Source organism: Watersipora subatra, chromosome 2 (assembly GCF_963576615.1).
Source record: "Watersipora subatra chromosome 2, tzWatSuba1.1, whole genome shotgun sequence".
NCBI lineage: Eukaryota > Metazoa > Bryozoa > Gymnolaemata > Cheilostomatida > Watersiporidae > Watersipora > Watersipora subatra.
The window spans coordinates 65,952,549-65,970,395 of NC_088709.1; the positions used below are offsets into that span (position 1 = coordinate 65,952,549).

General features: G+C 38.8%; 1 protein-coding gene across 1 annotated transcript in view; it reads right to left on the minus strand.

Annotated features, from left to right (window-relative positions):
* Positions 1-17,417, minus strand: part of LOC137387861 (protein LTO1 homolog) — a 39,298-nt gene extending 21,881 nt beyond the window's left edge. Inside the window, exon 1 of the mRNA XM_068074376.1 lies at positions 17,277-17,417. Within this exon, the coding sequence (XP_067930477.1) occupies positions 17,277-17,341 (65 nt within the window). The 5' untranslated portion in view covers positions 17,342-17,417. The remainder of the gene's footprint in view (positions 1-17,276) is intronic.
* Positions 17,418-17,847: the final 430 nt, after the last annotated feature.

The window sequence follows — 17,847 nt, forward strand, 5'->3', positions numbered from 1 at the left end:
ATTTGCGTCAAAAAAGTTTCTCCAAACTCTCAATGGCAGAAAATGCACCATTATTACTGACCACAGAGCATTGATATCAATTTTTGCACCTAACAAAAGAAATACTGCACTTGCTGCTAAACGATTAACAATATGGGCTCTCTTACTCAGGCAATATGAATATGAAATTGAATATAGAAATACTAACAAACATGAGAATGCAGATACTCTTAGTCAACTACCTGTTGAACCAGATGTTGAGTTTGACAGAGAGGAAGTCGACGCTGACATAAACATCAATTGCACCATTAAAACTATTGGGGCTCAACTAAACCCTACAGATCCATGAGCAATAGTCAAACAACCTTCTAAAGACAATGTAATTTCTACAGTAATAACATATACAACAGCAAGATGGCCACACAGAGAGGAAACAACCCCAGCTACTTCTGAAATCAAAGAATTTAAGAAGTTAGAAAACTCACTATCTGTGTGTAATGGTTGTCTACTTTATGGAAACAGTAGCAATTCCTCCCAGTCTACAAAAAATAAGTACTGAAGATGTTGCATCTGGGACACTTTGGGCTACAAAGGATGGAGCAGCTAGCACGCACAGCAGTATACTAGCCTAGAATGAATGCTGCTATTGCTGAGACAAGCTAGTTGTGAACATCGTGTGCTGAAACTCAGAGACTACCTTCAAAGTATCTTGTACTTCCCTGGATGCTACCGGAGAAACCATGGAGTCGTCTACACTTAGATCATGCTATCAACTTTATGGGAAGTAACTGGCTAGTTTTCACAGATGCTTACACAAAATATCCAGGACCAGTTTGTCACATTCAGCATTCACAGGACCAGTTTACCTTGATCAAATCAACTACTGATCTCTTAGAACAAGAATTTTTACACTTTGGCTATCCACACACGTTAGTTACTGATAATGCTACTAGCTTTAAATCAGAAGAGTTTCAACATTGATGCAAAGAAAGAGGAATTACACATTTATAAGGAGCTCCCTATCACCCTGCAAGAAATAGAGGTGCTGAGAGAATGGTGCAGTCATATAAACAAGCTTTGAGGAAGTCTAGCTTACCCCCTAATGCAGCATTATTAGAATTTCTGATGCATTATAGAAGAACACCTTTAGAGACCGAATATTCACCAAGACAACTGCTACACGGAAGAAAAATCTGATGCAAAATGACACAATTATTCCATCATCAGCCTAATCGGCTGAAGGGAGAGAATCTAGGAGTGAACATTTTCTGAATGACACAGTAAATATGATTCACAGCTATCAAGTTGGAGATTCATGCTATGCGTTATACTGTGGCCCTAGAAGATCTAATCAGCCTCGATGGGTTTCAGCATTAGTGACTAAAGTCTATGGCCAGCGAAGTGTTAATGTTAGAATATGGCCCAGTGGACCTACATGGAGAAGACATGTAGAACTACAACCTAGATTTAGCACAGAAGAAGACCTAGACCCTGGAGATATATTTCAAACATCAGATAAAGATACTGACAGACTACCTATTCCTGTACCTCCTGAAGAACCAGTGCGTCAACCAGAGGCAAAATTTCAACAACTAGACATCTCTACATAGTGATTATGGACCAGATAACCTACATAGATCATCCAGGAGACAGCAAACAAAATTTTAAACGTAACATTTCATCTGCTCATTTTAACTCCAGACTAGTGAAGAGGTGATATATTGCCATAATAAAAAAGTGTGAGGGTGTGTTGACCTCACACTTATGGGTTCAGCGTGAAACAAGACGTTCACTCAAGATGTTACGCGAGATATTGTATTTGAGTCAGATACACTGTGTACATAGCAATCACATGTAAAGAACTGATGATATATAGCTAAAATGGTTCTTTTATACAAAAAAACTGTGGCAGCATGATTGATGTCAAAGGGTCAACTTTGCCAAACACAACTTGGTATATGTGACGCACAACATTGGCCAAAATATACATTTTATGCTTTAGACACCGATGGCACGACCAAGGTTCACAAAAAATATATCATTGAGTATGATGAAATGTATCAAGAATAAACTTTGAAGGCAGAGACAGGATGAGATTGTTGGCCTTAGACATTGTTCATAGTAATTAATGTCAGCAATGACTGTCGATATAAATAAAACAGTAAACATTGCATAGCTTGTGTAAATTATTGTAGTTCTTGAAATGTTACAGCGATGTTATTATAAGGAGACAATGGTTGTTGTATAAGGCTGACATATTTAGGTCAACTCCAGCGGTCTTCTTCATTGAGATAATATAATATCTTACAGAAGCTTAGGTCAAGCTAACTTTGCGCTATATATAATACAATTTATGCTTTTGCTTAGCTATTTATTAAATAGCCATAGCTAATGGTTATATAAACTAGGTTTTAAAGGCAACAGTTCATGACATACTATGAGAGTGAATAAACCACATTTGTAATAGCTTGTGTTATTATTCATACAGAAACATAACAGGTAACTGGCTCAGTGGATAGAGTGGAAACTAAATCAAACGAATCTGAGACTAAATCAAATGAAAATTCTAGATAAAACTGTAGATCTTGCGGATACCATCATGTCAAGGGCAAATGTCCACCTTATGGCCAGCTGTGCAAGAAATGTGGAGGGCGCAATCACCTTGAAAAGAAATGTATGTCAAAGAGTGTGAAAGTGTTTGAGACGGATGATAGCACACACCTACTGATAGAATGAACACCTTATTCATTGGAGCTGTAGATACTCTAACAAATGGAGTCATGGAGCATGCTACCTCAGCTAAGCAACAATAGATCTGAAACAACAGTAAATTTCAAATTAGACACGGGTGCTGAAGCCAATGCCATGAACAAATCGGTAAGGGAACAGCTAGGCTGTCAAACTTAGCAATCACCAATGACCTTACTGGGTTATGGCAAAACAGTGATTCCCAATGCTGGTAAAACGGAGATTACTGGAAGTACAGACAAACATAGGCAAGCTCTAACATTCGAGGTTGTGTATAGAAACTACACACCTATTCTCGGCTTCAGGCATGTGTGGATCTTGATCCAGTAGATCATGTAAATAGTTTGCCAAGTATTTTGGAAGAAATCCCATAAGTTTATGAAGGAATTGGCTGTCTAAAAGATGAGTATAATATACAAAAGGACCAAAAGGAACAGTTGTGCATGCTGCTCGACGACTATCATTAAGCATACTGGGGAGAGTAAAAAAGGAACTAGATTCTATGGAGAAGTAAAAATCATATTTAAAGCAGAACATCCCAGTAAATGGGTAAGCAGCATGGTAGTTTATAGAAAAGAAAAATGGGGATGTCCGATTATGCTTAGACCCCAGGATCACACAAAGCTATAGTTTGTGAGCACCACCACATACCCACTCTGGATGACACTGCTTTCAAGTTCAGTAGTATAAAACACTTCTCCATCTTAGAATGAAACACGGTTATTGGCACATGCCCTTGAGTGAACGAAGCCGTATGTTGACAACTTTTAACAATTTGTTTGGACGCTATCGTTTTCAAAGGCTGCCCATTGGCTTGCATTCATCAGCAGAGGTCTTTGAGAAGAGGGTGGAGCAGTTTTTTTGGAGATTTAAACTCAGCTATATATTTTGATGATATTGTCGTGGCTGGATGTACTCAAGAGGAACATGATGATAACCTAAGACATCTACTGAAGAGGGCCAAAGAGGTTAATGTCAAGTTCAACAAAAAGAAAATAAAGTTGAGCAAATCTGAAGTAGTGTATTTTGGACAATTAGTGTCCAGTGAAGAACTTCGTCCAGATCCCAGCAAGATCAGAGCCATTGAACAAATACCCTCGCCCACAGAAGAAAATGGAGTACAGAGGCTTCTTGGTACTGCAAATTTCTTAGCACCATACCCGCCCAACGTGTCTAGAGTCTCACGCAGCGATTAGGGCTCTTCTCAAATAGGATGTTGTTTGGTCCTGGGAACCTGAGCACGCAGCAGCACTACAACAAATCAAGAAGCTTCTTACCAGAGAGCCTGTGTTAAAGTATTTTGACATGGAAGCTGAAGCACAAATGCAGGTTGATGCTTTTCAACATGGTTTAGGGTATGTGCTCCTACAAAATGGTCATCCGGTTGCCTTTGCTCCAAACTCACTTACTGCTGTAGAAGTAAACTACCCACATATTGACAAAAAAACTCCTAACTATTGTGTTTGGCTGGAACAGTTCAACCCCTATGTTTATGGTCACCCTATAAATGTACAGACATACTATAAAAGTACAGCAAAGTCCACTGCTCTCTATGCTAAAAAAAGTCTATTCATCAAGCATCACCAAGACTTCTAACCCGGTTGCAGCGTTATCATGTGGATGAAGTAAAACACATATTTAGCCAGCACTTATACTTGGCTGATACCCTATCCAGAGCTTTTCTCAAGGATGAGCTTAATCAACAAAGGGACTTGGAAAGTGATCAGGCTGTAATGATTCATGGTTTGGAGGTTACGAATGACCTGATATCTCAGCAGAACCAAGCATATACTGCTGACCCTGCAATGAAAGTGCTGCCATCCGTCGTACAAGGGTGGTATAGAAGCTGCAAGAGCCAAGCTCCCTTTATTATACAGCCCGACTGGCAAGTTAGAGCGGGTTTGTATGAATGTGATAGCTTCATTTATTTGGAAGAGAAGCGGCTAATACGTGAGCCGGAGCGCAAGAAAATGCTAAAGCAATTACACAGTGATTACCTAAGATATCAAAAGTGCAGAGAAAGAGCCCGTAAGATGGTGTATTGGCCCGGACTCAATAATGGTATTCAGCTAATTGTGCCTAGTTGCAGTACATATGCTAGATCTGCACATCAACAGCGAAATGAGCCTTTCTTACTACATGAAATCCCTAGTCTTCCTTGGAGCAAGGTAGCTATGGATATAATGAACTTCACATCCAACAGCTATCTAGTAGTTGTTGATTGCTACTCACATTTCCTGGAGCTCAGACAAATTTGCAACAAAGCAGCTAGTGATGTCATATTGGCATTAAAGTCTATATTCTCAGTGCATGGAGCGCTCTTAAACATTATGGCAGACAACATGCCGTTCAACAGTGTGTGTATGTGATTTCCTGACGAATGGAGATTTGACATAACTACTTCTAGACCTCATTACCTGAAGTCTAATGGCATGGCAGAGCGCTATGTACAAACAATCAAACATTTAATAAAAAAAGAGTGAGGATACTGTTGAAGATATCTATCTATCCCTTCTGGCTTACCGACAAACACCGGTTACAGGATGTGCATACCACCCATCTGAAATGCTGATCAACCAAAATATCAGGAGCAATTTGCCTATTACCAGTGAAGCACTGACCCCGGCAGTGGTACATCCCACTGCACAAATGAAGAAACATCAGCAGCAACCCGAACTGTACTATGATAAGACAGTCAAACAGCTTCCACCATTGGAGTTGGAAGAACAAGTGCTGGTAAGGACTTCTGAAGACAGAAGTTGGTGGCCAGCCAGTGTAATTGATCGTCACTCTTCATACCGATCATATATTGTAGATAATGGCAAAACTCTAGTTCGATGTAAGAGAGTGCACTTGAGACCCAATCTCTCTGAGGCACAACCTGAGCCGACTACTGAGGATTCAAACTTAGAGAACAACACTAGCTTCGAGACAGCTGATCAACAAGAAAGTGATGGAGTTACACTAAAGCCAGGACCCGCACCTGTATCAACACCACAATAGATATAGTAAACCCTAGATTGGCGAATAGCTATCATTACAATGGAGCAAAAGTGAGGCATATAATTGGCTATAGTTTTTTCGATGTTATGTCACAGTGATGTGCATCACGGCAAAAGAGCCTTCAGTTGAGCAAAGAGTTTAGTAGTTTAGTTTAATGAGTTTAGTCATAAACATAACAATTAGACCAAAATCTTGGTGAAATTTCATCAGAGGAGACTGAAACACCCCAGCTATATCTTGAATTGTCATGACCCATATGGCAGATAAAGAGCCTATAACAAGACAGAACTTCAACTCAAAACAAGGAGTTCTCAACAATATCATAAGCTATCTGTGCCAATTAAAGACACCAAGCGGAAAGCTGCTAGTGAAAAATAATAAGAAAACCTTCATCATTGGTTTGGGTCAGCAGCCAAATCTGTACATAGCATTGCTTAATATCTTTTCGGCAACTACCCTTACATCAAGCACTTCCCAACTTTAAAGATCAACCAGGATCCCGTCGAGACACCGTTTTCCAAGATACGATCTAAGGGTGGCTATAACAATTACCCGGATGTAAAAACTGGTTCATGTTGATTTGGAGAATAACTGGCTTATATCATTATATATCTTTCAATTTATTGAGTCCAAGACGAAAAAACTAAAAAATGTATAAACAATGAATAGTACGTTATAATAATACATGGAGAGCAGTGAGAGAGGTCACAGATAATAATAAGACCAAGCCTCGTGGCAGTTAATAAAACATATAGTTCAGCGTTGTTGTAAGCAGCTCTTTGATAGGGAACAATTATGACAAAAACAAAGCTTCACCTGCTGCCAAAAATCTCATGGTTTTGATTTATAATGTATCGATATTGAATAGTCAATGACATAATACAAGAGCATAAAAATTGTATAATAGTATAAACTCAGCTTGTAGTCTCTCTTTAGAACCAGCTTTTATATAACCAAAGAAAGATGACTTTAAAGCATCTACATGTACATGTATATTTCTAAGCGTCTATAATATAATGACGCGTCCAATACTATTGTGATACACTGATTTCGTTATAACTGTTCTATAGAACTCAGTTCTACCGTATGAAGTTGATGCTGCCGGTGCTCTAATTTCTTTTTGCTAATCATGTAAACAGATTAATCACAAAACAACAAACTAGAAAGTTAAAATTTTGAAACCATTTTAAAACTATTGCAATGCTATAGCTATGAGGGGCTTGTTGAATCAAATATTTACTATTTTAAGAAACTTTTATGACAACAGGACCCTGTGCAGCAGATTGAAAAGGCAATGCAATGGATCACACCACACAAAGCAAGGCTGGGCTCAAACAATCACCCTAAGCCAATGCATGGGCCCACGCTGCCGCAATAACCCACCAAAACACAAACAACAACACGCTGTCACAATATCTGGTAATTCAACTCATGCAAGGCAATGGCTTAGTGGCTATAAACAATTATCACGTTTTCACACTAGATGTGCAGTGTTTTAGATATGTACATTGAGCACTGCTCATAAAAGCAGATATCACACAAGTCCTAATACTAACTGTATTGATCTGGATGTGAGCAGGGCTAAAAACTGGCCAACTCCTACTACATTCTCTGTCATAAAGAAGAAGGAAGACACAAAAGCTGCGAAAGGTGAAGATGAGGAGTTTGGTGATGAGGAACTCTTTATAACTCAAATGTAATGACTGTATCAAGTTCTTGACCGATGTAGAAGTAGTGGGAAGTAGAAGTAGGGATGACAACCCTAATCCCAGTTAAAAACAAATGAGGATTGGTGACGCCAAACCCATCGATAGGTCGAATATTTATTGTTGCAGAAAAGTGCTTGCGTTCACGCATGGAGAGCTATGGTATCATACAGAGAGCGATTAAACACGTAACATTACAGACACTAACATATGTCTTATTACATAACCTCAATCATGGGTTCACATGCACAGTGCATGCCACCAATCTACTCAAAACTATAGTAAAGTGCTATATTAAAGTCAGAATAGGCTACACTATGCCGCTTGAAATGCGGCATGCCGCATGAATCTAGTTCAACCAACCTTAAACAAAAACTATTTCATCTAGTTATTTTAGTCATGTCTAATGGGTGTTTAATACAGTGGTCCAGCTTAACTGCTTCTAAATCTCATTTGATTCATTAGTTTGTTATTAGTTTAATTTCTATTTGGTCACTCTTTGTATTATCAATGATATAGAAGCTTCTAAATCATTGGTGTTATCTATTACCATGTGTGTAAGATTCTTGCCTTTCTCATCCAAAGTCAGTTTTATTTATTTCCAATAAAATATGCAGTCTCAGATGCACAAACTATGGAAAAATTGCGCAGTTTTTAGTGTAAATTAAATAGGTAGTAATAGATCGGCTGATTCACTCTACACATCACCATGATGTTGCGTCAAGCAATTTATACGCCTCACTTGTTTTGATTATTCGCATATCTGAAGTTTATTATATCTATGGAAACCATGCAGGAGTGTGGGAACTAACAAGGGCATTCTACCCTCACGCTTCCAGGACTTTGCCATGCAGTAAGTGAAGCCGACTCACAACACTTTTGCTTACTCACTTATTATCGCTTTAGTCTCTTATATTATCAATTTAGTTTTACTCTATATCGCTGACTACAGTAACTGATATTATTGTTTGTTGGCTACAAACTTTAAATAACTGGTTTCAAGCCTACTGCATGCAATATACATCATTCATTGCTTCTGAAAGCTATATACTTATCAACAATAAAATAAATCAAAAAACAAGTTCAACTACGAAGACTATTAATGACTAGTAACTAACTTAATTAATTAACTACTAGACTTGAGAATGAAATAATGGAATTCTCTGACTAATACTTAATCGGCTACAGATACTTTCATCTAGTTCTTTTAAGGCTGGCCAGCCATTAGGGTCGACACTATATAGTATGCACCACCCATATACAGGTAAATATCATAATACAACAGTAACATTGTTAGTAACTATGAAAACGTGATCCACCCATGTCACAAACACTGAGACTAGCGACATGCGTGAAGATTCAAAACACTAATAAAAATTCTGTCTCCCCATTATATCAATTCCTAACCCTGGCCAGCCAGCCCTAACCCCTGTGTGCAACGGTTAACAATATTGACTTTCAGAGCAAACAATACTATACCAGGCAATAATACTATAATGAGAAAAAAGATTTCATGATAAAATTGTTTAGGATTCTATATGTCCGAACATGTTTACTCACTAATTGACAGAAAAATATGATTAAAATAGGTAGAAAAAAATCTGTCAAAGATTTCAACACTATGCTTAGCCTTGCCATTTTAGTCTGGGAGCAGAGTAACTCAAATGTGAGTTGTCATTCCCTTACTCAACTTTTGAACACTGATGCACGCAAGGAATTCCTCCACATTTATACAATATCTGTTTGCACATTGCAGTCTGTAACGTCATTTCTTACATACTTTCACGCTTAAATGATGTCTCATCGAAGGGCGGAGGCGAAATAAACAAGTCTACCGCTGTTGCCATTGTGACAAGGAATTTCACAAACTGTGATTGGACCATTGCAACAAAACGTCATAACCCGCCAGATTGCTTAGTAATGGCAGCCCAAGCTGGCAGCATAGGCTGACTGCACTGCGTGCCTAAGCTACTAACTTCAAGTAATTTAGCAGGTTTATCACCTCAACAAATGAAGACAGTAACTGAACGTGTTAACTATTATAAGGTCAACCATTTGGAACTATTTACAACTATTGCTAGGTAAGCAGAACTAATTGTTTTTATGATCAAACGGAAGACCTCATTCATTTTTTTATGATAGCCATTAATTCATTGTCATTGAATAGCAATAATGGTGTCCGTATTAATATGATGATTCAATCACTATTGACTGACAATACATTCTAAGTAACTAACGAATGTCATCAGACCAGATTTCACATGTTATGAGGTTAATGTTCATTGGAATTAAAAATCGGTTCGTTTGAATTTGATGATTATGATGATCTATCTATCAACCAAGGCCAATCAACATGATTTGAACTGAAGACCTAAGATGAGAAAACGCTCGTACTCAACAAGTTATTACTTTTTCTTTACTGCTTTCTTGGCATGTGATCTGCCAACTAAATACCAGTAGATTATTAATTGAATCAGATTTGATGTTATGTTGTTATTGACACCAACCATAAATGGCCATATCTCCAACTCTGACTCTAGTTTGTGTCCAGGATAGCTAAAACAAGGTTGGCTCTACAACTGAAAGGTTTTGTATAACACAGATTTGTCATGCACATCCCCCCTGTTCATCAAATCTATGACGTCCCCATAAAGGAAACTTATAGAGGGCACATTCTGAACAACAAGTAAGTTTAATGACTTATGTGAGATGCAACGTCATAGCTTCCCAACTGCCTGTCCCCACCAACTTTCTCACCGAAAACTATCAGAGTTTAAAAACTGAAGTATTGAATATGATGACACTGGAGTTCATCCTGCAGCCATATTACCAACTGCTGTTGCATTTTGATGACCTCCCTAGTATGCTCTCAAACTACAAGCTGCATTATTTTTTCATACGTTTGTTAATGTTTTCCTAGCTAAACAGGCTGAAAGAAAGTTGGATTTAGAGACTCTGATTAGGGAATCATAGACTATAAGCTCATTCGTAAATTTATATGAGGAATAATTTATGATAATTTATGTTTTATTTTTATAGCCAAGTGCATCCACACTTCTGAGTATTGAGGCACCAGATGCCTGTCAAAACTCATACGAGACTCGTCCCAAAAACAAGCTCTAGTCAAATATTAAATCCATTATGTGTCATATGTGGCGGTGACGCTAAGCCAAAGAGGGCTACTCAAAGAAAAACGCATATATGACAAACTGTGTAAGGCACAGACCATTAATGCTGGTATAAAAAAATTATCTCTCTGCATCAAATAGTAAAACTTTTGATGTTTTAGTGCTCAAAAAGCAGCCAAATTAAAAAAATTTTTGCTGCCCTTTCTCTTCTCCTGACCCTTCCTGCCAGAATATGTGTCAAGAATAGATCCTAAGCACACCAATGACTTCAGGGACCATCAAATAATCACAGCTTAGCAGTCGGCAATGCGACATGCTAATATGTCAAAAGACATATTTCATGTTCGCAGGCACTAAATACATTATAATGTGGGAAGTTTTTGAATGTATACGTGTTGAAAGGAACAATTTATTATTGGTGTATTTCAGTTGCAGTTTTGGACTATGTTACAAACTTTAATCCAAAACCCCAAACACAGTAAAATGGGAACTGAAACATTATAAATTGGTTATATTTGCTCCAAGTTGTAAAACCTTATTTGATGTTATTTTAGACTGTGTTCTGCCGATGCAAGACTTCAAGTGTTGGAAAGTACTCTTGCCAGAAGGAAGGATTACCTTGCACTGACCTCTGCGCCTTATCTATGGATAGTTGTTCAGACCGGAATGTAGAAGATGATTGTGTCTTAGACGCTGAAGGTTAGTGTGGCAGATTATACAGTAAGCATCATAATAGTGGTAAAGAATAGCATAGCCAGGTGTGCATGCATAAGTTTTGTGTGTGGTGTCCCCTTTCAGGCAAAATGATATGTATTTCCTATACTGTATGTTGCAACAAAGCTAACCTGAGTGTATCCATAATATGCTTAATCAGGCATTGGGAAAGACTCCTCCAATGCCCCAAACACTAGCTTTTTGTGTGTCGTGACACCCGTAACTCATCACTGTTGTTGATATTTAGAAGGTTTGCTATCCTCAAAACATTAACTGTCAGCAAAATGAAATTGTTATCAGGAGGGATGGTGCTATATGTATATTATTTCATTTGCAGATGCAGCCGATTGATGATGAAGAATCAACCGAGTGAAAGTGTATTTTTTGATTGGGGTTATCTCAGGAGATGTAAAGCAACTATAATTATTTATTAAAACATAATCAGATGCTTTAACCAAGTTCATTTGTTACAACACATGTTAGTAAGTGTTCTTTGAACATTTCTTGCCCCTGAACCCTCTCCCTGAATTAGTTTTGGTTTTTTTAGCATGCAAGCTCAATGGCAAAAAGGTACCACAACTCCGAAAAAGTAACACAACTACGAATAAACTTTCAAGTGCTGCCGACAGCAGTAGAATGGTTGTACAGGATGCAAGGCCAAATCTTATTACCATTAGGTCTAAAACTACTAATTCAATTCAAAAAACTGCATAAGTTGTGAAAGGGAATAGAAATTATTTTTTATGACAGATAGGGTTGTTCTGCTCTCTGTCTATATAGACTAACTGAAATTAATGAGACCGTCCAGGATGGCCATCCAATTGGTAATGAATTCAGTATGATATCAGAAACATTACGTACAAGAAATATAAATTAAGTTCACGCTATGTAAGCTATTTTCATGTTGGACAAAATAATGAGACTGGTAACCCGTTTCCATGGCTTGCTTGTGTTCACTTATTTCATCTCCGGACAACAGTAGACTTTCTAGACATTGTTATATTAGTTAGTCTTGTTTATGTATCTATTATTGGTTTCCCAGGCTAGGTTTCCGCCAGGGAGTCGCCATCTTGATATTAATTTTTAAGTCACTTATCTGATGCCAATAAAGCTGGACTTACATGCATCTTATTACATAAATGATTTAACATGGTGTCAGGACTTTGAACCACGCATTTGCCGTTTTTGTTATCTGCACTGTGAATTGACTTTATTTCGACGGGAATATTAAAGAAGATTGTGGCTAGTATCATATCGGAATGACGGAGGCCGATGCTGCACGCCCCCGCCGTTGAGGATAAAAGTTGACACTCCTGGACATTTGGATTTTGTTAATGCCTCCACGCAGTGGACAGAGTGGTTAAAAAGGTTTCAGCGGTTTAGGAACATTGGTGGCTTAGCAGAACAGTCTAATGCAGTGCAGATCGATTCTTTGCTCTATATAATGGGTCTGGAAAGTGAGGATGTATATGCATAGCTGCAATTTACGGGAGATGAAGCGGACAGAACATTTAAAGCAGTAGTGGATGCCTTCACTGCTTACTTTCAGCCACGCAGAAATGTTCTCAATTACAGGACGCAGTTTTACAACCGTAAGCAGAGTGCTGATGAGTCGGCTGAAGAGTACATTCGCAGCGTTCACACTTTGGCAGTTAAGTGTCGATTTGATGCAGGATTGACACAAAATGATATGGTCAAGGACCGACTACTCTCTGGTATGTCTGATACTTCGCTTAGTTCCGAGCTACAGCTTGATGAAGACGTAACACTAGATGCTGTTATATCTAAGATGCGCGCTAAGGAGGCAATAGTGAAACAAATGCAACTCGAAACGAAAGTGGCTGCAGTTAAATTAACCGGTACTGCTAAGAGTAATCAGAAACAAACACGCATGATATGGGACTGCAAATATTGTGGAGGTTCTCATCCGCCACGTTCATGTCCAGCTTTTGGAAAGAAGTGCAACAAATGCTCCAAAGCTAATCACTTCGAACGTGTGTGTAAGCAGAGCAGAGCTCAGGCTGCCGAGGTAACCGCGAATGGTACAGCTAAAAGTGAAGACTCGGATTTCTTCATTCATACACCAAACTTACATGCCGATGCTGTTAGCAATGACACTAAAACCATTTATGTTGATAGGTTTGATTCTGCTATTATTACTCATGCTTTTAGTATCACTAATGAATGGTTGGAAGATCTTGTTGTGAATGGTCAGGTGTTAAAAGCAAAAATAGACACTGGTGCTCAGGCAAATGTTATCACATCTAATGAACTTCAACGGGTTGCCCCAAATTCTTTGATTAATCCTAGTCGCACGAGGTTGACTGCCTACTCGGGACATGTTCTGCCTGTTGTAGGTGTGAGTGAGATGGAGGTATCATACAAGGGACAAAAGCATTCTCTTAGCTTTCACATACTGAAAGGGGAACGAACAGCACATACTTTGATTGGATTGCCGTCCATAAAACGACTGGGCCTTCTCAGTGTCTCTGTGGTAGGTTCAGTAAATTCTGATACTGTAGGTAGTAAAGGTAAGTGTAGGATAGCCAGTCAGTTCCCAGATGTCTTTGAAGGTTTTGGATAGTTGAACATTACACATAGTATTATACTCAAACAAAATGCAGAGCCATATTCTTGCCCACCAAGGTCGGTACCGCATGCACTCAAAGCCAAACTGAAATCTGAGTTAGAGCGATTGGTGTCATTGGGAATCATTGCTGAATGTAAAGAACCAAGTGAATGGGTCAATCAAATAGTGCCAGTCCTAAAACCTGATGGATCACTCCGCATATGTCTTGACCCACAACAACTCAATGCAGTGACTATCAGAGACCGATATGTTTTACCAACTATCAGTGACATATACGCAAGGTTATCTGGCTCCATAATTTATACTACTTTGGACGCACAATCAGGATTTCACCAAATACCAATTGATGAACAGTCCCCCAAACTAACAACATTCATGACACCTTTTGGTCGCTTTCGGTACCTATGTTTGCCATTTGGTCTCACATCCGCACCGGAGTTCTTTCATAGGACTATGGTGGACATAGTAGGGGATATACCAGGGGTGGAAGTATACATTGATGATGTATTGATACATGGCACTACAGAAAAAGAGCATGATGAGAGACTTAAAGAAGTTCTCACTCGATTCCGAGCAGCTGGTTTGAAATTAAATGCAAAGAAATGTCAGTTTAGGGCTCAAAGTGTGAAATTCTTGGGTAATATTTTGTCCAAAGATGGTATCCGGCCATCTCCAGACAAAGTTCGAGCAATACAGAACGCTAAGACGCCCAGCAATAAGTCAGAAATTCGTTCATTTCTTGGTTTGGTGACGTACCTGGCTAAGTTTTGTCCAAATTTGTCACAGTGCACAAATCCCTTACGACAATTGGTTAAAGATGGGGTGGATTTTTGTTGGGAGTCTGCTCAGGAGCAAGCATTTCAAAAGGTGAAAAGTTTGGTCACAAACGCACCAGTATTGGCACTCTATGATCCTAAAGTTGATGTAACTGTGAATGTAGATGCAAGCTCGCATAGTTTAGGTGCAGTACTCATGCAAAAGGGACAGCCAATAGAATTTGCAGCACAATCGCTAACTTCGACACAATGTTTGTATGCTCAAGTGGAAAAAGAAATGCTAGCCATTCAGTTCGGGCTTACACGTTTCCATCAGTATGTATATGGGCGAGAAGTGATTGTCGAATCTGATCATCAGCCTTTAGTTAAAATTAGCAAGAAACCCCTCAGTGACTTAACACCCAGACTTCAACGAATGTGCATGCAAATTCAGCACTACCAATACCATGTAGTACATGTACCAGGCAAGCAAATGTTTGTATCAGATTACCTCTCAAGGTCTTGCAAGGCAAAAACGCATGAAGTAGACTTGAATTTAGATGATCCTATGCCTCAAATCTGTGCGCTCAGAGTTCGTGATGCAACTGCTGTTGATGCTTACAAAGAAGCTACTGCTAGTGATGATACATTGAAAATAGTAATGCACTATACCAAGTCAGGCTGGCCAAACCAGAAGCAATTGTGTCATGCATTGGCTAAACCTTACTGGAAATTTCAGAGTGAAATCAGTGAGTGCAATGGTTTGCTGTTTTATGGTAGCCGGCTTGTGGTCCCTTATGAAAAGCAACAGGAGGTACTTGATCAGCTGCATGCTAGTCATTTGGGTATTACAAAAACGCAGCAGCGTGCAAGAGTAGCTGTGTTTTGGCCTGGCATGAACCAAAGAATAGAAGACAAGATCATTTCATGTAGCGTATGCAAAGCTCATGAGAAGTCCCAGGTTAGTGCACCTCTCATACCCAGTGAAATTCCAGATTACCCTTGGCAAATCATAGGCAGTGATCTTTTCCAGTTTGATGGTGGCCACTACTTGCTGAATGTGGATTACTACTCCAAATGGGTAAATGTCACAAAATTGCGTGAGTTGTCAAGTAAAGCGCTAATAGAAGAATTCAAAAAACAGTTTGCAGATTACGGAAGGCCAAACATCATCCGATCAGATAATGGACCGCAGTACAGTTCATGTGAATTCCAACAATTTGTCAAGCGATATGCGATAGATCATGTAACTTCCTCACCTGGATATCCTAGATCAAACGGACAGGTCGAACGGTCAGTTCAGACTGTTAAACAGTTGATGATTAAAGCAAAGGAAGATGGAAAATGTTTTTGGAATTCCCTACAGCTTTGGCGCAATACCCCTCTAGCAGGAGACCTGCCATCACCTGCACAATTGTTGCAGGGTAGGTCATTGTTTGATGGCATTCCAGTACAAAAGCACTGCCTATTTCCTAGGGCCTATGATAGAAATCAGGTTAGAGCAAAGTTAGTGCAGAGACAATGTGCAATGAAAAACTATCATGATGTGAAAACAGTGCCGGAACGTGAGATACTAACAGAAGGGCAGCAGGTAAGATTTAAGTCTTTAAAGGGTAGCTGGGAGAAGGCAGTGGTGATAGGACACCATGACAGCAACAGGTCATACTCCATAAAGAATCCAGCAACAGGTATGGTCATAAGACGTAATAGAGAACAGTTAAAGCCTGATAATTCAATGCCTAGCTCTGTTACTTTAGTTCAGCCAAATTCATTAGAACCTAGTCAGGTAGGTAATCAGACCACAGAGACTAGCCCAAAAGTGATACCAACTCAAAACATTTCACCAAATCCTGTTCCCCTTCCAGTTGCTGGAGGGCCCAGTCCTGGTGATGCTACCTCTCCCACACCGCAACAGACCACTACCAGTGTGCGGACTCCAGTGCGACGCACCAGATTAGGCAGAACAATAAGGCTTCCTGTTAGGTATAGAGATGAGTGACATAAAAAAAACATGGATTGTGTTTTATTTGCCAGAATTTCATGGCATTTTCCTAGATTGTTTCATAGTTTTTTTATAGATCGCTTTATCACTCATGTTACAGCATTTCCTTTTCAATTGTAATGCGTTATTATCTTCTCTTGCTTGCTCTCATAATACTCATTACTACATATACTATGCGACTACTCACAATCAACATTACTTGTAGCTGTTTGTGAACCTGAGCACCTGTGCTTTTATTGGTAACATTTTGGTTTAATTTATGTTCACGAAAGGGAGATGTTATATTAGTTAGTCTTGTTTATGTATCTATTATTGGTTTCCCAGGCTAGGTTTCCGCCAGGGAGTCGCCATCTTGATATTATTTTTCAGTCACTTATCTGATGCCAATAAAGCTGGACTTACATGCGTCTTATTACATAAATGATTTAACAGACATGATTTACAATTTCTTAAACTTCTAAAGACATCCAAAACAAATCTTACAACAAAAGTTTCTTCAATTCTTTTAAGCTTGAAGCGAATTAACTACAATTATAAAATAATTTCTATTATATAAGCCATCAACGAGTCATAACTTACAAGCTGTACGTGTACTGTACATCGCGTAACATGTTATGTACTACAATTTAATTAACAAAGTTTATTATATACCTATCTTCAGCAACAAATAGCGCATCAAAAGCAATGTTCACATCATTGTCGCTTCCTTTGGCCATTGAATAACCACTTTGTCTAAACGTTATGCTCAACAATGTTTTTTTTACGAAAAACCTGTGAGAACACTACGAAATGGGAAAACTCGGCTCGCGAGCGCAGCCTTATGAAAGGGGTTAGATGATGGACGGGCCGTCATATTAGGTGAGCTCCCATTTTTGTTTACTAACGCTTTAGTGTAGTTACGTCTATTGAAAGTTATTGCGCAGATAACTCCGACAAATGCCCGCATAATTTATCGACAGTGACTAAACACTTGGTTATACGTTTCGTATTTGGCTATGGTTGAAAACGTTTTGAATTATTTAAAATCTTTAATCAACAAGGTTTAAAACAGGCTGGTTAATGGAGAAAGCTACCAAAACGTGCCCTACACATAAGGCAACTTTCAAATCCTATATCGTAACATATGTACCTATTGTTTCATGGTTTGACCAATGATATACAGCTTCTCATGGAGATGTTTGGGGCTGTATATTATTGTTTTGACATTAAATCAGGGAAATGT